This window comes from Capricornis sumatraensis, chromosome 9 (genome assembly GCF_032405125.1).
Source record: "Capricornis sumatraensis isolate serow.1 chromosome 9, serow.2, whole genome shotgun sequence".
NCBI classification, from domain to species: domain Eukaryota; kingdom Metazoa; phylum Chordata; class Mammalia; order Artiodactyla; family Bovidae; genus Capricornis; species Capricornis sumatraensis.
This window is the reverse complement of record NC_091077.1, coordinates 37216358-37236923: the sequence shown is the minus strand read 5'-3', so window position 1 is coordinate 37236923 and position 20566 is coordinate 37216358. Positions and strand designations below refer to the sequence as shown.

The window sequence follows — 20566 nt, the reverse complement described above, 5'->3', positions numbered from 1 at the left end:
TAAATAAAGAGTTATTTGCGTTAACGGTCACGTTATTTCATTAAAAGAGAGGAGCAGAAATCTATGACATAGTTGCCCAGCATGGCATTCATCTGTTATAACAGAAAGCTGTAACTGGTGGGCATTTCACAGTATCTGCGCATAGTAAACTTCTGCCATTGTTACAGTCTGAGTTAGAATTATCAATGAATTCTTTTTTTTTTTGTCTTTTTAATTCTCATTTTTTAAAAAATGTGTTTTGCAGGTGGGAATGCTAGCCCAGTTGGGCAGCGCCCCGTGCAGTCATGGACAGGATGTTGCCGTTGCTATCCACGTGTGTGTGTGTGTGTGTGTGTGTGTGTGTGTGTGTGTGTGTGTGTGTGTGTGTGTGTGTGTGTGTGTGTGTGTGTGTGTGTGTGTGTGTGTGTGTGTGTGTGTGTGTGTGTGTGTGTGTGTGTGTGTGTGTGTGTGTGTGTGTGTGTGTGTGTGTGTGTGTGTGTGTTCGCGCGCGCATGCGCGCGCGCAGGCGCACTCGGTAGGCGTGGGTGGAGGGGCGGGTATGTGTGCTTTTGGCTCATGTTTGTGATGCTGATTGCAGTCTTTCGTGAGTCCAACCTGTTGCAGGGCGTGGGGGAAGAGCGAAGGAAGAGAAATGGAGGTGAGTCCCGCGTCGCGTCGCGAACCTTCACCGAACCGCACGGCCCAATTGTCGACAGTCCCTTCCCCGCGCTGCGTCCCAGGGAGGGACTCAGAGTCCCGGGCGCCGCCGCGGCCGTCTTGGTCGGGTGGGTACTCAGCCGTGGAGAACCTTGCCGAGCTGAGCGGGCGGGCGCCTCGCCTTTTCCTGCTGGTTCGACACCTGCCCCCTCCCCACCCCGGGGATTATGTACACGCGTCGTTGGGCTTCATGGATGTGGAAAGAGGGGCAAAGGAGGGTTTGGGGGGCACGTCCGGCTTTAGCGAGGGCGTGCGCTTCAGCCCCGCCCGGGTCAGTGAGTTGTAGGCGCTGTTGAGGCTGGGCTGCCTCGACACAGTCACGGCCTGGCCTGAGGGCTGCGGCGAGCTGTGCGCCTGGATGGAGTCCACCCTCTGTGGGGCGGGGGGCGGGTTGTCTCCCCGGCCAAAGCTCTGGTTCCTGGAGAGGTGGGAGGAATTGGAGGAGTTAGTATTGTTTCTTTTGAGGGTGGCGGCCTGATGGCTTCTGGTAAGCGAGTTCGTGGGGTAGCTCCTCTTATAGTCCAACCCGTAGGACGAGGAGGGACGCATCTCCAGCCGCTTGCTCAGGCCGTTCTGCGACAGGGAGGCTCCGGGAGGGCCCAGGGAGGCCTCCCGCTGGGGGACTTTGGGGGGCAGGCTGTCCAGGTTCTCCACCAGGTTCACCCCGTGGTTGGGACTCTTGCTGCTGAGATGTTCCTTGATGGTCTTATACTCCAGGGTGGCCGCCTGGTCCTCCAGCGCCATCTGCGCCACCTCGCTCATTTTGGGCTGGTCCACGTACTCGTGCTGGTAGCCCTGCCGTGTGGTGGGCAGCACGACCACGCTGGGGATGTGGCTGGGGGAGGCCCGCAGGGGCAGGTCAGTGGGGATCACCGGGGAGCCCATGGGGGGCATGTCCTTGGTGCACGCGTTGATAAGGTTCTGATTCCGTTCCCACTCGCGGCTGCCGCGGCTGGGCTTGCGTTTCTGCTGCAGCGTTGGCGTGGACTCCGGGGTGGGCAGGGCGGCCAGGTCCAGGTGGTGCTGATCGGCCTTGATGAGCATCTTGGCTGTGTTGCTGGGGGTGGAGAGCTTGCCGTTGTGCATGAGTGGCGTGAGGATGGCCTCTGGCTTGGGGTCTTTGGACTGGGTGTCCCCGAAGAGGCCGCTGAGCTTGGTGACGCTGCTCATGGAGCCGCGGCGCGAGTGGGTGAGCTCCTTCTCCTTGCGCTGCACGGAGGACACGTCTTTGCGCCGGTGATCGCAGACGCAGTAGACGATGATGCCCGAGAACACGGCCCCCATGACAAAAGCCAGAATGACCGCGATGGCCAGGAGGGTGACAGGAACGAGCTGGTCGTGGCCTTTGAGATAGCTCTCCCGAATCACTCCTGCAAAAGACATCGCATATGGTGTGAAGAAATGAGAGCACACCCCGAGGATTAACTTTGTTTGGCATTCACCCTGTTAATTAATAACTAATAAGTGACAATGGCACCTCTGCAGAACTTGTCTTTGAGGCTCCCTCTTGCCAAACATTAACTCATTAATCCTCCCCCCCCCCACCCCCCAGGATGTAAATAGACTTCCCTTATTGTCTTCTCTGTGTTTTGAAAAGGTGCATTCCCCTCTTTTCAAGTAATGGGCTCTTTCTAAGTTGGTTCAGTCCATGGAATATGGCGGTTTTTTCCTTTCCAAAATCTAATCCTCTTTCCCTTTTCATCTTTTTTTCAATCTTCCCCATCATAAAAGTGCCAGTGAGGTATTTTGAGTCTGGGGAAATAGGCAATACTTTTATGCATGTTAAATGAACAAATGGCACACTGCTCCAGGCTTCCAGGGAATTTGCTGGTGACTTACTTCCTGGTGAGCCTCATGGCCTCTGTCTGGAGAACAGCTAGGTTAGCATTTCAAGCAACAGGGAGAAAGACAGTGGGTATCACTTATAATGAAAGAGAGTAGCTAAAGCCCATAGATTACAAATGTTTATGCTGATTTTGCATCACTTCTCCAAAAACAAACAAACCCATGTAAAAAAACTCAATTTTAGGTAAATAGGCTGAATATTTGAATGAAGCTCTTCCTCTACTTGAGCTGAAAGAATATTTCAAAGTAGGACCATTTGGGGTCCTGTAGTGGGTTTGAGAAATGTCAGGTCTCATTATTACAGCTTGAGTTTGCTGTCACGGTGAGATTCTTCAGCAGAGCTAATCTCTTCAATTTAATAAAAATTATGTGACTCTGCCCGTCAATAATCTTACACTACATTAACCAAGATGCTGTGTTTCTGAAGAAAGTGGCTTTCCCTGTTCCTGCTTAATCAGCCACCAAGCTGAGAGACTCTAATCAAATGCAAACACTGAGGCTTTTATTTTTTAATGCCAAGTGAGAATACACATCACAATTGTCAGATCTTAAGTGCTTGATGCAGTAGCTGAAAAAAATAAAATCTCAAATACCTCAATTCCTGCCTCTGGAGAGTGAAAGAACATGAATACATTAGAGGCTCTAACATGGGCTGAGGAAATGTAAACATTGTTCCTATTATGGAAATGATAGTAAGACAGAAAATGTACCTTCTCTGGTCTCAGGAGACACATTTTTCATCAACTAAATCAACTCTTTCTGGAATATGTTTAATGTATTTTACTGGCAGATATCAGTAGTACAGAATGAGAATAAAATGAAATAAAAATCTCTACCCTTTCCCAAACCCACAACACACAACCCTTACACGGAAATGCTTTGTGTGTGACACCTGAGACCCTGAGGAAATGCAGCTTTGTCATGAAGTTTTTCTGTTAAAATATTTTGATTGGTGAAGCGATGGTTTTAAAACTCAGAAAACTCAGCCTGGAGAAGAAAGCATTCTCTTTCTCTTTTCTTTGTGTACTTCCTCATCCCCTCAGTCGTGACATCACAGTTGGTTGCTGGGGAAATGACTGTCCTGTGACAAAGGATTGCAGCTGCAGGTAGGGGAATAAATATTATAGAAACAGCAAATATCTCTTGAGAAACAAAGATTCTGTGATTAAACAAATGCTCTTGGTGTTGAAGGGCAAGGGAGGAAACTCAACCAGGGAAAATACCGGTCAGACACTGACTAATTTCCAAATGTGACACTTGTCAAATATTTCACGATTTATCTTCATGAACTTTTAAAGGGTAGAAACGGAGAGGCAAAAAACCAGCAGGAAATTCAGCTAAAACTCACACCTTTTTAGGTTGTGGAGCTCCCCAAACAGTGGGGTGTCTTGCATCCAAATATGTTTTAATACTAAGGAAGTGTGCTAATGAGAATTTCTTCCTTGTAATAGCAACCAATTTTCTTTCAACTTTGGTTTTGCATGGTGTTCTACTGAACATCATTTTTAACCACCTACATATGATGGCACAGAAATGCACACCTGTGAATAAAATGGGCTTAATTTCACTTATTGACTTGGTGATGTCAGTGGGGTGTAACACAGGCTAGGCCCCACCCAATATAGATATTAGGTAGATTGTTTCATAGCAGTGGGCATTTCTTGGGTCCCTTCTGGCAACTGTATTTATGGGGGCTTCCCAATAAATTCATACTTGTGATAGGTAGTGATCTACAATTGACTGTCAATTTACAGTTTAACTTAACATCTCAGTTTAAGAGGATCACAGAAGGCTAGAGCAATCCATTTGTTTCATTTATTGTTTAACTGGGAAAACTGCAAAATTTTAAAGTATATACATTGCGTCTTACCTTTGCTTTTAGTTCCCAAATAGTCTTTCATGTCTGAAGGTCCTTAACTATCCGAGTCTCTTGAACCCCCTTTGCTCTTTCACTGGGAAAAACTCTTAGTGCATGATATTTGAGTTCAGGTGTTTGGTTGTTAACAAATCAAGCAGGGTCTGACCTTTGAGAAAAATAGTCTCAGACAGCTTTCCTTGGCTCATTTTGTTATGTAAATAGTGTCTTTAAAAACCTTTCTGCATTTCTTGGGCTTTGAGATAGCTACCTTGAAACAGGTGGCTTCCCTCCTCTGCTTGTGCAAATTCAGAAACCCCATGTCCAAAGTTAGAAACAGATCAGAGATTAAGTTGAAAGCAAAGTCAAGAAGATAAGACGTGAAAAGTTATTTTTGGAAGATGCCTTCCAAACTTTAAGCTTTCTGATTATATCATAAGAAAAGGGCAAAGCAGCATCTGTGGAAATGATTAAATCAGCTTTGTACAGATGGTCATTGTGAAGACTTGAACACACCAGACCTGTCAGTTAGGCTGAGGGTAATATAACACTAGAGATCTCCAAAGGCCTGGAGTTGCAGGCTCCCACTTACTGCTGGGTGACCCAGCAAGTGCCAATGTCTCTGGGCCTCAGTTTTTTCCATCTGTAATGTGGGCTGAACAGCCTTAATCTTGATGCCTTACTGCGTAGTTACAAGAATCAGTTGAAATAATGATTAAGAAAGAGCTTAAGTACAGCAGTCTGCTGGACACATCTAAAGATCGGAGGAAGCCACCAAAGAGAGATGAGGGGTTAGTAGCTCACGGAGGGCTTAAGAGTGACAGTCACAGCTTTGCCATTAGATTCCATTTGCTGTGGGTCTCCCAGAGGAGGGGTAGATGTGTTCTTCCTAGCTCCAAACCTTGGGCCGTGCAAATGTTGCCAAAAGGTTGATATGTTGAGGCAACATCAGGGAACATGTACCTCTGTTTCAGGATTGCCTATAGGCCCTGAATTTTGAAATAAGTGACACAACAACAACAGTGGGAAATGTTGAGCAAAACACAGTGATTATATTAATAGTTGGGCTTCCCAGGTGGCACTAGTGGTAAAGAACCTTCCTGCCAGTGCAGGAGATGTAAAGAGACACAGGTTTGATCCCTGGGTTGAGAAGATCCCCTGGAGGAGGGCTTGGCAACTCACTCCAGTATTCTTGCCTAGAGAATCCCTTGCACAGAAGAGCCTGGTGGGCTACAGTCCATGGGGTTGCAAAGAGTCTGACATTACTGAAATGACTTAGGACTCATGCATATTACTAGTTAGACTCCTGGTGGGGTAATAATCCTATAATCAGCTCCTTGAGGGTAGGGTACATATTTTATATGCATTTATAATCCTCACCATCCCCAGGGCTCTTGGTCGGGCACTTACTAAGTAATTATTAAATAAACGAGTTTGCAACACATTTAGAGACAGTTTTTAAATAGACTTCTAAACTTGGTGGGTCATCTTTGAAGTGATTTGCTTTTGAAATCACATAACTATATCTCCATATAACAATATAATCATACAAACAACCATTAAATGAAAGAAATCTATAAAGGTGCTCAATATGTATTCAAAGTAACAATAGGATAAACTGTTTTTAAAGTAAAAAGATACTTGTTCTGGGATAATTCCAAAAGAGAGGATGAAGGTAAATGGGTTATTTGTAACAACTGAGTGCTCCAGCGAAATCAGCTAATACAAAACCAGTGCGTCTTTGCAAAGGGCTCAGGCCTGGGGCTGGAGGAACATCATTGCTCCAGGAGTGGCAGGGAAACCCTAGGCAAGTAGAAGGGCCTTTGTAGGGTGATGCCTTTTCCACCCTGGGCTGTTGGAATACCATCCTCTACCAACCCCTGGGCCTTCTGGTCTCACCAGTTGAAAATGGGGCATTAGTAATGAAAACAGTATCTGAGAAACCCTTTGCATTGATTCATTAACCGCCAGCTATTTCTCACCAGTCATGAGGTGCTAAATGGTTATTCTTTCCACCTTCCTATTGCAGGAAGCTAGACACACAATGGCTCAAAGATTTCTCTGAAATCATGCCTTAAATTGGCAGAACTGAGAAAGAATAGAATCTCCACTTTTTTTTTTTTTCCTGAGCTGAGAGAGTTTTCAGAGGCTGCTGGAAGGAGGTCTCAGAGGGGCAGTGTGAAGCTCTTTAGAGGCTGAAAAGATTATGAACAACCCCGCCCTCCAGGCCCTACAATATGGAATTCACAATAAGAGCAGTTATAAATGGCAAAATAAAAGGAAACCCAACACAGTTCTGATTTTTCCTATGATGACAATGTCCATGCACTTTGAAATGTCAAACATCAAGTTTCTTACTTAAATAATGTTTTTTGGTAGCTCAAAGATTCTCTCCCATTGCCTCTAGTCTGCACAGGATGCCCAGTGCCAGGCTTGGGAACAACATGCCTCAGAAAAGATACTCTCCTAACTCAGGGCTGGATTGTGATGTTGCTGGCACCTTGACTGTCCTCTCCTGGACTAACAAGGTTTTGAGCAAATGCACCTTGTGGCTGTCTTCAGCAAACAATTACTGAGCATGGATGAAAGTCCCTTGGTGGGCTTTGGGGAGACAAAGATGAAGGAGGCACAAAGTCTGTGATCCAGTACGGGAGAAGATAGGTGTGTGCACATGAACTACATCCAAAGCCCAGAAGCATCATGAGATGATTGCTTCTACCTAATATGGATGGGTCACTTCATGGGAAATAGATGGGGAAACAGTGGAAAGTGTCAGACTTTATTTTTCTGGGCTCCAAAATCACTGCAGATGGTGATTGCAGCCATGAGATTAAAAGACGCTTACTCCTTGGAAGAAAAGTTATGACCAACCTAGATAGTATATTCAAAAGCAGAGACATTATTTTGCCGACTAAGGTCCGTCTAGTCAAGGCTCTGGTTTTTCCAGTGGTCATGTATGGATGTGAGAGTTGGACTGTGAAGAAGGCTGAGTGCTGAAGAATTGATGCTTTTGAACTGCGATGTTGGAGAAGACTCTTGAGAGTCCCTTGGACTGCAAAGAGATCCAACCAGTCCATTCTGAAGGAGATCAGCCCTGGGATTTCTTTGGAAGGAATGATGCTAAAGCTGAAACTCCAGTACTTTGGCCACCTCATGCAAAGAGTTGACTCATTGGAAAAGACTCTGATGCTGGGAGGGATTGAGGGCAGGAGGAGAAGGGGACGACAGAGGATGAGATGGCTGGATGGCATCACTGACTCGATGGACGTGAGTCTGAGTGAACTCCAGGAGTTGGTGATGGACAGGGAGGCTTGGCATGCTGCGATTCATGGGGTCGCAGAGAGTCGGACACGACTGAGCGACTGAACTGAACTGAACTGAACATGGGTGGGCAAAGGCTTTATATAGGAGCTGACGTTTGAGCTAAGTCTTTAAGTGCATGGGATGTCAACCCAAGTGGAGAAAGCAACAAGAACCAAGGCATGGAGGGGAGGAACGTGAAGGCTGTGTTCAGTGATGGCCAGTGGTCCAGCTGCCTTCTAGCCTCCTAGCTCTAGGCACCACCTCTCTGCTGCATTCTCATTGCTTCTGGGCTTTCACACAGGCTGTTCCCTCTGCCCAGAAAACCCCTGCTCACCTCCCAGCCCTCCGACCTCCTTCAGGTCTCAGCTGACATGAAGAAACTGTCTCTAATTCCCTCAAGCCAGTGTAGCTCTTCCTTCTGTTAAGGGTTCCTGGACCTCTGTACCTCTCTCCCTTAAAGTCATCACTCTTATGATGCTCTGTTTTTTACATCTAAATTGCTCCAGACAGCTCCAGGAAGGGGAGATTTTCTGCTCGGCTGCACCCCCAGGTATACAGGTGCTCAGTAAAGAGCTGTTAAATAAATAGTAAACGAATGCATGACTGAATGAGTACTTGGAGGGGAAGATAGGAGTGAGAGCTGAACCCCATTTGGAAGCAGGCTGTGAAAAGCCTTGAAATTCTGAAAAAGATGTTTAGAAGACATGTCCGTTTGGAAGGAAAATTACTGATTAATTTACCTGTGATTTCAAGGGTCTTCTTGCCTGAGAAAGCTGACTTTCAGCTTATCTGTTCCACACTGAATCCATTATTGAGAAACTACAGGCTTCAAAGAGTCAGTACCTTTGCATCAAAAGCACAGCCAGCCTACTTGAATTTATTATCACTGTTATTAAAATTAAGACTCTGTCTTGAACTATACTTATCCCCTGCACCATACAGACATGGCTGGGAGATGTTACCTGTCCTATCAAAAAAATGAAGCCAAACAAAGAGAAATACATTTACTCTATCGCACCTATTAAACTAAGTACCAAAGGAAAAGCCTTACCCATCCCCGCTCCAGTTACCTTGCTAAGTACATGAGGCCTTCGACTGTCAGAACCTTGAAATGGTTAAGTGCACGCTTTCCCCTCTCACCCCTGTTCACTGGACTGCCTGTGTCGGAGCTGCTGTGATATGATGGATGTGTCTGTCTCCATAGTGAAGTGATTAATAGGCATCTGTGTGAAGCGGACCCGGTGACCACAAAGACAACAAAGCCTCTCTGTGTCCTTTAGAGAAACATGCAAAGGCAAAAAGGAGGATGGACATTTCCTCCACCACTGAGCCAGAGCGGGGTTCGTGTTGGGCCTGAGAGCTAAGAAAGATGGCAAAATACCAAGAAAAGCTCTGGAGTGGGATCCCCTAAAAATAGACTCTTGCTTCTGCTTTATAGCAAGACAAGCCTGTAATTTCCTTGAAATCTTCATAACAACTTGGGTGAATGGAATCCAACAACCCAATTTTTCTTGTTTGAAAATCTTAAGTGCACCAAAATGCCAGCCTCAGAGTCCTGCAAGGCAGCATGAATGAATGAACGAGTCACGGGCCAAGCATCGCGGCCGCTAACCAGAGGACCCGCTGTAATCCCTGCTAAGAGAGAAAAAAACAAATAGGGGAAAAACCTAACTGCAGATAATTTATTCTCAGAGCCACACCCCGGCCCATGGAGATGACCACACGGAAAGTGCAGGGGGAGCTCTCTGTGGTTATCTCGGCAGGAAGCAGCCTTCTCCTAGTCTTACACGGCATAATGCGAACCAGATGGCTTAGGAATAACCGGACCCGCCAGCAGCCATGGAAATGGGCTCAGAGTTTATAACTCAAACTTTCCCTTTTTCTTTTATTTTCAAATCTTTTTTTCTTCCCCCGCTGGCAGGCCGAAGATTAGGTACTAGAAGGGGCCATGGTCTGTCTTCCAGAGGTATCAAGTTAATGACTGACCACGCCACAGTAGAGACAGCTTCCTGGCTGTTTAATATCCTCAGTTCAGAGGCTATTTTAAAACTCCTATATTGAAATGATGCTGCCTGTGGTCGTCTGCGGATGAATCCACTTCCAGTCCTATCACCTCTGAAACTGATGCATTTTTATTTGTTGTGGGGATGCCATCGCAGGAAGAAAAGGGAGGATGAGCATAGCACTTCATTTTCCCCTCCGTGCCAGGGGGAGTGCTTGCTTGGCTCCTCCTCCTCAGCCGCACTAGTTTAGACTCGGCCCTGCCCCTGGGAGGACTGCACCCAGAGCAGAGATGAGGTCTAGAATGGGGGTCATGATCAGATCATTTTTAAAAGCCATGCTTTGGAATGTTGACCTGTGGTTCCATGTATTGAAACTGCCACTGTCTTTGTAAAGGTAATGACTATTTCAGATGGGCCAAGTTTTAAAGCAGAATTTGCCTGGTTTACTTTCCTTCTTTTTGAGGTTTTCTTTCTTGGAAGACTAGAAACCCAACATCTAAAGTTTTGGAAACCAGACAAAGCATTTCTGTTTTCCAGCTTCCCGGTTCCATCTTCCTTTGTTCTCTTAAGAGACATCAAAGCTACAAAATAAGGAAGTAAATCATCTTATAAAATTGCGGAATTTGGGTCGTTCTTTGGGACTTTTTTGTAGCACTGATTTTTTTTTCTCTGCAATGCAAAGATAAAACAAATCTGAGGAAACAGGTTTGTTTAAATACTCTTAAAACTTAAACTCACTGTTAAGGAAACAGGTTTGTTTGAATACTCTTAAAACTTAAACTTACTGGGAATATAGTTCGTGGAATGTGGGTTATAGATGAGTCTGGGTATTGGTTAAGAATGTAAATCTTGAGATCATAAAGACCTGGATATCAGTCTTGGATCTATAACTAACTAGTTGTGTTCCTAGGCAAGTCACTCAATCTCTCTAAGCCCCAGTAGTATTGACTCTGAGATGGGTGTTGTGGATGGATTAAATAGATTGAATAAACAAATTCATGTAAAGCGTTTAGCACGGTGCAGGACACATTTAATGCTCAATTAATAATGTAAGGCGAGTGTTTCCAGCTGACAAGTTACCTGCTTTCTGTGTGGTTCCAGATAAACTGTTTTGATGCAAAACGTTGTTTGGGTTCACGTGTGTTAGCCAAGAATGGAGAAATAAGGATTTAAAAATATAACAGAATCTTGGAGAGAGACCTTAAATAAGATAGCCCATACAATTTGAAAAGTGTCCTAAATTAGGGTGACTCCGTATTCGTAACTTGTTGGAAATAAATCCTTGGGTCCTACTCGAACTTTTGAATCAGAATCTCTGGAGATTGGGTTCAGAAATCTGTGTTTTAACAAGGCCTCCAGATGATTCATACATTCGCTAAAGCTTGAGAGGCACTGCCCTAAATGATAGGAATAATATTCCAGAGAACAACATCAAAGTGTTTCACTTTGAAGTCCAACCCCAGACAGCACTGAGGCAATGTATAGCCAGACCTGCTAAATTATTTGTAAAATAAAAAATATAATAATGCAATCTTCCTTGATGTTCACAAGAGTATGAATCTGTAGTGGGTCTTGTGTATGACATTTCCTTGCAGTTGCCACATTCTGACAAAGAATACAAAATCGATGTGATTTTATTGGCGAGAACAGCGCCTCCCTAACACGTCCCCTTGGCACCTGACCAAAGCTTGATGCATGGCCTAAAACAGTGCACCACTTCTTCTGTAACAGAGTCAGCCCCTTCTGCTAGAGCCAGAAGCTGCTGGGAGAACGCCCGCCGTCTCTTTAACTGCCCCGCCATAAAGTCACAGGAATTTCTCATGCTCCCCATCTCTGTCCCAGGAGCCTTCAGTTAGTGGATAGTACAAGAGAGCCCAGTCAGGACTGGGTCTCAGGGACAGAGGAAAGAGAAGCTTGGTAGGAACTCACTACTAAATAGTTGCATAGAGCATCCTCCTTTAAAGCTTGCATCCCATGTCACCTGGAAATCTCCTCCACTCAAACAATGCACGGCCATCAAGGGACGTCTGGTTCAGGGGATCTTTTCCCCTACCTCGCCACGATCAGACCAGAGAATAAAAAACTCAGGAAGATTCTTTTCCTTTCTTTTCTGGATAGAAGTAGGGGACCTGAGCTCATGCTCTATTCCTCAAATGAAGGTCCTGCTTTACAACAGTGCACTCAGCAGAGCTCGGTGCTTACACATCTGCTGAGCTGAACTGAATCTGCAAACCCATAGAATTATATAAGACATTTTAAGTTACATTAAATTTCTGCTGTGTGCTTTTAAATCACGGAGTGCAAGACCCGTCAGCACTTAGGGTATATTTATTACCTTAACAAATGTCAGATGATTGTGTCCAGTGTTATCTATTATTTATGAATAACAAGAGGCGGTAGGACTGGAAATGACAGGCTCTAATATGTCCAAAAGGTTAGGCATAACGCAGTGTGCTGCCCTGTAAATTTCTTGACATCATTTTCTCTCCTAATGAGAGCTGTCTGTGGTGATTGTACTGAACTTCCATTATCTCTATACAGTTCCTAATGGCTGCGCCTTCCTTCAGTGGAGAAATCTAATTGCAGATACATATTTGAAAAAGAGTGCATCTTTTTTAAAAACACAAATTTTAAAAATAATTGCAGTAGAAAATTCCTATTGTCCCATTAAAAAGGAATCTCTTTACAAAGATAACACTCAGCTATAGACTTACAAGAGCTTAAGAAATACTAATTAAGGATGACAAACCTTCATATCACCCGTAATTAGCTTTCTGACACAGATGAGGAGCCCGTGTTCTCTGTACCCAATATATGTGAATTTATCAACTGTGTCTCACTGGTTGACTCTAGAGTCTTTCTGTGGCTGAAGTGCTGGGAGACTGATGTCTGATGGGGTTCTTGTGGGTCTGCTCAGGCCTGCAGCACAGTCAAACGCTTGGCAGGACTTTACCTATTATGACTTGCATAGCCTGAGTCTCCCTGCAACCACCGAGTGGATACAGCGCTTCCATCCTCTTTCCTTCTATAGCAATGGCATGAATTATGTATTTATTCTGAGCAACTCTTGCAGCTTTTGAGGCCATTCTCATGTATAACGTCAAGAAAAGAGAGGCTATCCTCAAGAAATTTCCCTGTTTCCACCATTTTGCCCTTGCTAGACTACTTTGTCTGTGGAGCAGTGAGGTTTGCAAAGTCAAACCTGTATATAACAAGCATTTTTTTTTTAACTCCAAGAAACGAGGCTATCAGAAAGAGTTCTGAGACAAAGCTAGTATTATTTTCCCATTAGTATATGTGCTCCAAAATACACACTGACTCTTCCCAATTTTATTGTGAGGACAAAACAAATTTTAGCTGAACACAGTGCAGTTGAGCCAATTAAAGAGCACATTTTTAACTACACCAGATGTTCAGTTAATATGATCATGCCTAACCTAGTCCCTGTAGTCCTTGAAAGTTCCATTAAGCTGTCAGAAAACTTTGTCATTTGTGTGTGTTTTTGTGCAAAAGATAGGAGAGAAAGGGGGGAAAAAGACTGAAGGAAAAGATGGGGCAAAATGAATTCATGTCAAGGGTGATGTGGCTTAAAAAAGTAGCTACAGATTAAAGTAAGTAGCACTTTTAGAGATGAACTGATTTTTTTTAACACCCCAAGATTTAAGTTGCTGATTTTAAAATAAAAAATTAAAGTCTCTCTAATCATAATTTGAGTCCTTTTTTTTTTTGAGAAAATGATGTTAGGTGAAGATAAAAGGATTAATTGGTATCTCTAGAAAAGAAAATTCAAATATTGGTGTGCACTTTCAGGCAGGCAGGGAGACGAAACAGCTTTCTACATGGCTGACATTTAACTTCTTTTCCTTCTACCCTTTCCACAATAATCTCATCAAGACCCCAGATAAATTTAGCAAGTTGTCAAGAGGATACAAAATTAATTAGATCAAATCTACATCTCTGCCTGTGCGGCTGAAAGAACAATTACAGTTGACCACGTGGGTATCTTGCTGCCCCACCCCCAAACGCCCATGCTCACAGGGAACCTTCCAGGTCGTCCAGTAGAGAGCCCAGTGCCTGGCTGGCTCACAATAAATCATTTTCCTTGGTGCCTCAAAGAAACATCAGAGACTACCAATAGATTCCTTTTCTGGCAGGTGGGTTCTTTACCACTAGTGCCACCTGGGAAGCCCCAAATGGTGGCACCCTGAATTATATTATCATTTCTTTCTCAGTCTCCCCTTGACCCCCCATTTCAAAATCTGTTCTGGATGAAGTCTGGCGTGTCCCCTGAGCCCCAGTGTTTTACCCAGTGACAGAGAAGGCGGAGTCTGGGGCTCAGCTTTACCAGCACAGAGGTCTTAGTTCAGCATGAAACAGCTGTAGAAAGTAATACTATAGATTCAAAACTGATGCAAAATTCCATTTTCCAAATATATTGTGTATGTGTAATTAACAATCTGTAGGACTTAATAATCAATTTATTATTTATCTATCATCTGTCAGTCTCTTTGATCTCTGTGCTTCCCTCCCTCCCACCCACTGCCTACAGGTAAAGCGAAAACCCCTGGGCGTGACTTTTAAGGTTGCAGACTAGCATTTCAATATCAGCTCCCTTTCTGACCCTTTATATGCTTCTCTGAACTCAGCCTTTGCCATGCCACACTGCTAGCCAGGAGGCCGCCTGTGGGCCCCTGCTAATCTGCAGGCTCCTTGCGTATAGGCTCCGTGAGTCAGATCAGCCTGTACTGTAGCACTCAGCAGAAGGCTCCCATATGGCACACATGTCTGCTGAATGTTTTGAGTGCATGAAGAAAGGAATGAAGGAAAGTTGCTGTTTTCCCTTTCTTTGATACTAGGGTTGGTGGTTTAGTCGCTAAGTCGTGTCTTGACTCTTGTGGCCCCATGGACTGTAGCCCGCCAGGCTCCTCTGTCCATGGATTCTCCAGGCAAGAACACTCGAGTGGGTTGCCATTTCCTTCTCCAGGGGATTTTCCCGATCCAGGAATTGAACCTGGGTCTCCTGCATTGCAGGCAGGTCCTTTACCAACTGAGCTAGGGTTAATGTTACCAAAGTGTAGTTAAATTACTACATCTTTGGGGCCTCCCAGCTGGCTCAGTGGTAAAGAATCTGCCTGCCAGTGCAAGAGCTGCAGGGGACTCGGGTTCAATCCCTGGGTTGGAAAGATCCCCTGAAGGAGGAAATGGCAACCCACTCCAGTATTCCTGCCTGGAGAATCCTATGGACAGAGGGTTGCAAAAAATCGCTCACGACTGAGTGACTGAAACGCATGTCTTTCTTTGCGACTAGGGTTAGTGTCACCATTATACCATTTTCTGTTAGATTAAATTAACTGTGAAATTGACTATTATTTTCTAGTGCTCTCTGGATTCTAGTTCATCTCCTTCAAAGTCATGGAAATGAGAAATGAAAAAAAAAAGGCATCCAAATAATTATAGAAAAAAACCCCATATAGTTACATAATAGTTGATAAAAAACCTGAGGTTAAATTAAAATTAGAAACAGTGGTTTTAATCTTGTCTTTGTTTAGGAACAATTTGATTTCTGAGCCTTCTTCACTTAAAAGTGACACTTGAAAGCTTACTTTTAGTGATAATTTTTTCAATTACCCTAATATCCAAACACATATACAACTTTTAGTGATGTTTCTCTGGAATTAGATATAATGAAAATATTTTTTCCCAGAATGAAATTTTTACTTTAATTGCTCTTATGTAGGTTACTATAAATTTCCTAAGAGTTAAAGGGCAAATGTAGACTACAGATTAAATCTTATATACTTACTGAATAAATTATCAGCAGCCTCTTCAATAGAATTGCTAAGGTAGCAAATCAATATGCAGAACTCTTGGCTAAATTTCAGCATCAGATAAATAATAATGTTTTAGTGTAAGCATGTCCCATGAAACAGGTGGGGCACACTTATACTAAAAAGTTATTAATGGTTTCTCTGAAATTCACATTTAACTGAGTACTCTGTATTTAATGTTAGCAGCCCTACTCTTCCACCCCCAGCTGATGCACATCTATTCGTTACCCATCACTATTCTTCAGACTTTAAACTTTTGGAGATTAAAACAGTTTAACAGAGCATAATAACAATGATAGTAAATCTTTAAGGGGCAGGTATAGCACAGTTTACAAATTTAAAACTATACGAATGGACTACATTTCATGAATTGTATTTTTCTTTATCAGCAACCACGTAGATGCCAAATTTCTTATGAATTTTGAAGGATACCTTTCCTCTCCCTCTCAAAACCAGAAATAAGTGAAGTCTTACTCAAAAGCATTGTGGGGAAAACAGCCACCGGTCCCCCATCTCCCTGGGCCTCGCCAGGCATGCTTCCACCTGGCTGAGTTAGTTGTTGGTTGTTAAGTGGAAGTTGCAGCCCTTTGTCTCCCCACTGGCAGCCCCCTCCCCATCAAACAGAACCCCCCCCGAAGCCCTTTTGCTTCCAAGACTGTCCTGTTCTATCACATTTAAAAATGGCTGTGATACTACAGGTTTTATTAGTAAAAACTCTGAAAATTACTGTTGAGCTTTTAGGTTTTTTTTTTTTTGAAATAAAGCTCAGAGTGTTCAAAAAGAGCCCACCTTTGCCAGCATTTCCACAAAAATTTTAAATATGAGTTCTGTACCAAAGACACCTCCTTTCCCTCATCCTCCCTGTCAAGTGCTATATGACTGCTATAATACTGGTACTGAAGGGGGCGACTAGAGAAAAGGGGCTGGGAAACTGTTCCCAAGTCCTGTGTCCTTGATGTGTCCAGCCAAGTTATCTTCAGTTGTCTAATATCTTTTTCTAAAGCTGCTGTGCACCATTTTGCCTTGTGAACAAGGATAACAGTGGTCGTAAAGACTTTCTGGTGCATTTTTGTGTCTGTGTGTGCTTCATCTGTCTGGCGGTTTGATATTTCTTGGACAAGAACTCTGTCTATCTCCAGTTTAGCCTCTAACTCCTTATTGGCATCCACTACTGTACAGTGGAGCCAGTAATAAATTTTGCTTGAAGACTCCTCAGAAAACATTTTTGTTATGTTAATGTTACTGAAGAAATGGCAGAAAAAAAGCGCAGTCCAAGTTTACGAGTCAGGAAAAGATGCTTATTTTTCTGCCTTTATTACCTTCATCAGCAATAATTTTCTGTGTATATATGATCACCTGCATATGACTTGCTAGGAGCCAAGAGATCTCTTTCCCCATTGGGAGAAATGAGATGTTTTAAAAGCTTCATCCCTTAGATTTTAAGCATTGTTGTTCAGTCACTAAGTCATGTCGGACTCTTTGCCACCCCGTGGAGTCCTCTGTCCTCCACTGTGTCCTGGAGTTTCCTCAAAGTCTTGTCCATTGAGTCGGCGATCCTATCTAACCATCTCATCCTCTGCTGCCCCCTCTTCCTTTGCCTTCAGTCTTCCCCAGCATCAGGGTCTTTTCCAATGAGTTGCCTCTTTACACCAGGTGGCCAAAGTATTGGAGCCTCAGCTTCAGCATCAGGCCTTCCAATGAACATTCTGTGTTGATTTCCTTTAGGACTGACTGGTTTGAATTCCTTGCTGCCCAAGGGACTCTCAAGGGTCTTCTTCAGCATCACAGTGTGAAAGCATCAATTCTTTGGCACTTAGCCTTCTATATGATCCAACTCTCACACCTGTACATTACATGATTACCTGAAGAGCCATAGCTTTGACTATATGGACCTTTGTTGGCATTTTAAGCATTACAGATGGTTAAAATGCAGAAGCAGTTGGGCTAGACTCTGTTACCAAACATGCTGTCTGAAAATGGGGTTTCTTAGTCTGTTCACGATGAAACTCTGACTCTAGGGTTTGGGACTCACAGTAGGTAAAGTTTGAAAGAGAGAAAAGGGAAAGAAAAGGTCAAGGAAAGGTTATTGCCAGGCCAACGGGATGCGCTGTAGCACAAGAGTCCTTACAGATCTTGGAAAAGTGCAAGTGCTGGAGGTACACTGTCCCTGGGCCGCAATTAGGGAAGTAACGAGCTGTTGTCTATACTTGGATGCTCACTGCTGGTCTGGAAAGGATCTCTCCAGATGCTTAACAAGCCTAGGATGACTAATTTTTTAGTCTAAATCCATCGCGCTCTCGATTCCTTCTTGACCAAACTTCTCATCTCTAATCACAAAGCTCTGTAGTTGGAAGAGAAATCAGAAGAGCACTAGACTGTATAATTGAAGCGGTCAGAGCCCAGCCAGTATAAGGTAAGCATCCTCATTCAATCTCGTTCTTCCAAATGCCAGAAGCACAGTTTTGGTGGTAATTTAATCCTCTCTGTACTCTGTTAATTGCTCCAGGCCAGAGGTACCCACAGTTTGCTGCTGCTGCTGCTAAGTCGCTTCAGTCGTGTCTGACTCAGTGCGACCCCATTCCTGGGATTTTCTAGGCAAGAGTACTGAAGTGGCTTGCCATTGCCTTCTCTGACCCACAGTTTAGTCGTCAGCTAATAGTGCTGCAAATCAAGGAGTCTCACCTACAGTGTTATTTACTTTTAGTATTCCTGTATCCCTCTACTTCCTACATCCGCATTTACTTAGTATTTTATTTAAATTGCCTTTAAAATGTGTTTCAGGTAGAAAGTTTATATCATTATCATAAATGGGAAAAAGTGTCACTTTTCATAACTAGAAGGTAACCACAGAAATGAAACTGCATGCTCAGTCACTAAGCTGTGTCTGACTCTTTTCGACCCCATGGACTATAGCTCACCAGGCTCTTCCATTCATGGGATTCTCCAGACAAGAATACTGGAGTGGGTTGCCATTTCCCACTCCAGAGGATCTCCCTGACCTGAGATCGAACTTGAGTCTCCTGTGTCTCCTGCCTTGGCGGGTGGATTCTTTACCACTGAGCCACCTGGGAAGCCCCCAAATCAAATTAACTGAAAGTAAAACAGAGTTAGTTCCAGCTAGCTTCAGCTGCATGGCAAAGCCATCTAAAGCCTGTTCTTCCTTCTCGAAAGCGTAGTAGTGAGTTTCTGGAGTTGTTAAAGCACCAAACAGACTTTTGTTTTGACAGAACGAAGAAGATGGAAGGAGAAATGACAAGGGCATTGACTTTCCACCGTATGATTCGGTATTGAAGGCCGTGATGTCTCTGAGTCATTTAAACCATCTCTTCTAAGATGTGACCTGTCCTCCTTGGAGGCTATGATGTACTTGAGGAATAAAGAATTGGCTGTAAAGAGGATTGTTGATAAACTCTATGATTTATGCAATTCCATTCAGGATTGTTAGAAAGTGTGGACAGTATACTCAGCAGCCTTTATAGACCTTCTGAATCTTAAGGGAATATTATTTCCCAGACTAAAAATTGCTTACAAAACAGCTTGTACATTGATTAAAATATATTCATCATTTGCTGTACATTTTAGTTTAAATTATTCATTTGATCTCTAATTTAAATTCTGTTTCTACATCTTTTCCTGGTCTGAATTGAGCACATCTTCTTGACTAAATATAATAATGTGATAATAACTTGTTTCAAAGATTTCCCAAAATATATATGCATACTACAGCTCTGGCACTTCCAATCCAATGGGAACATTTTTCTACATATCGACTATTTCATCAGCTTTCTGAGAACTCATGAGAACTCTAGAAAATAAGCTCTGAAGGAGATTTTCTTCTCATCTGGCTTATTCCTGTGTCCTGAGGGCAGTGGTCCCTGTGTCCATCAGACATTTATGCTCCACAGCGCTCTTGGCAGAGCTGTCCTGGCTACTCCCCTCACCTATCTTGCAGTCTTCTTAGAAATCAGGTTTTAGAGGACTGTTACTTTGGGTCAGAAACGAGGCACAAGAGTGGCTATTACTTCTCACTATTGCTCAACCTAAAAAAGAAAGCTCTTATTTCTTTTGCTGTGGGAAGGGGGGGCTGGTGAGGGGAGACAAGCCAAATCTAAAAATAAACTGGATTTTCTTTCTTATTCATAGGTAGTTAGAGCCTCTTTGTAACTACCCATTACCACCTCAATAGTTATAGGATGAATAAATAATATATATTTTTAAATGTGGCAAAACCAAGAAAGAAGTAGCCAGGGCTGCTTCTAATTTATCAGCTTGGTGATTAAAGGGCTGGCTAGTAGAGGCTCCAGACATCTAGGGAGCCAGAGATAAAACAGGGCAGTTGGCTGTGTTTTTTCCTAATGAATCTAGGGCTTGAAAGATATCAGGCAATTTTAAAGAAAAGCAACAAGGACAAGTGACATTAGACAAGGCCAGTAGGGTAATGAAGGGCAAGGCCAGTTACTGAGAGAGAAAATTACTTCATTTTCTGTGATAATGCTTCTGTGTGCTTTGCGGGTCTCTTCTCACACTTTGTTGGCATGACTGTATATACACAAACAGTGTCAGAACACTACCCCCCAGTGTAGAAGGAAAGAGCCTTGGAACGGTCCGCAGAGGGGCAGAGGGCTTGCATCTATTATTAATATTTTGAAAAGGGGAGGCTGAGAACAATGGTAGCAGAAGGGGGTTAGATTGCAAGGTGCGGAACGGTGCTTTGACAGAATGTGGGGGACGCACAGAATTAAATCAAGACGAAAGACACAGCAAGGGAAAGAAAGAAAAAGGCAAGCAAACATACTCTGGAAATGCAGAACTGTTTGGAAGATGAAGCGAGACCAGGAGGGGACCAGCCCAGTGGTGCTCAGCATTTCTGCAGAGCAGAGCTCCGGGCTCATCTGCTCACTGGCTTTTTCCCCCCACTGCCCAGCAGCCAAAGTAAAAAGGGCACCAGACACTTGATTCCTCTTCAGCTAACTGGTCAGCAGATACCATTTTCTGCTTAGCGGGGAAATGTGTGGTATTTTAGAAACAATTCCAGA

At 43.8% G+C, this 20566-nt stretch overlaps 1 protein-coding gene across 3 annotated transcripts in view; it reads right to left on the bottom strand.

The window, feature by feature from the left end:
* Positions 1–490: 490 nt before the first annotated feature.
* Positions 491–20566, bottom strand: part of SEMA6A (semaphorin 6A) — a 128308-nt gene continuing 108232 nt past the window's right edge. For all 3 annotated transcript variants that reach the window (XM_068979765.1, XM_068979766.1, XM_068979767.1), the window contains one exon: positions 491–2066. In XM_068979765.1, coding sequence (XP_068835866.1) covers positions 862–2066 — 1205 coding nt within the window. In that variant the 3' untranslated portion in view covers positions 491–861. The remainder of the gene's footprint in view (positions 2067–20566) is intronic.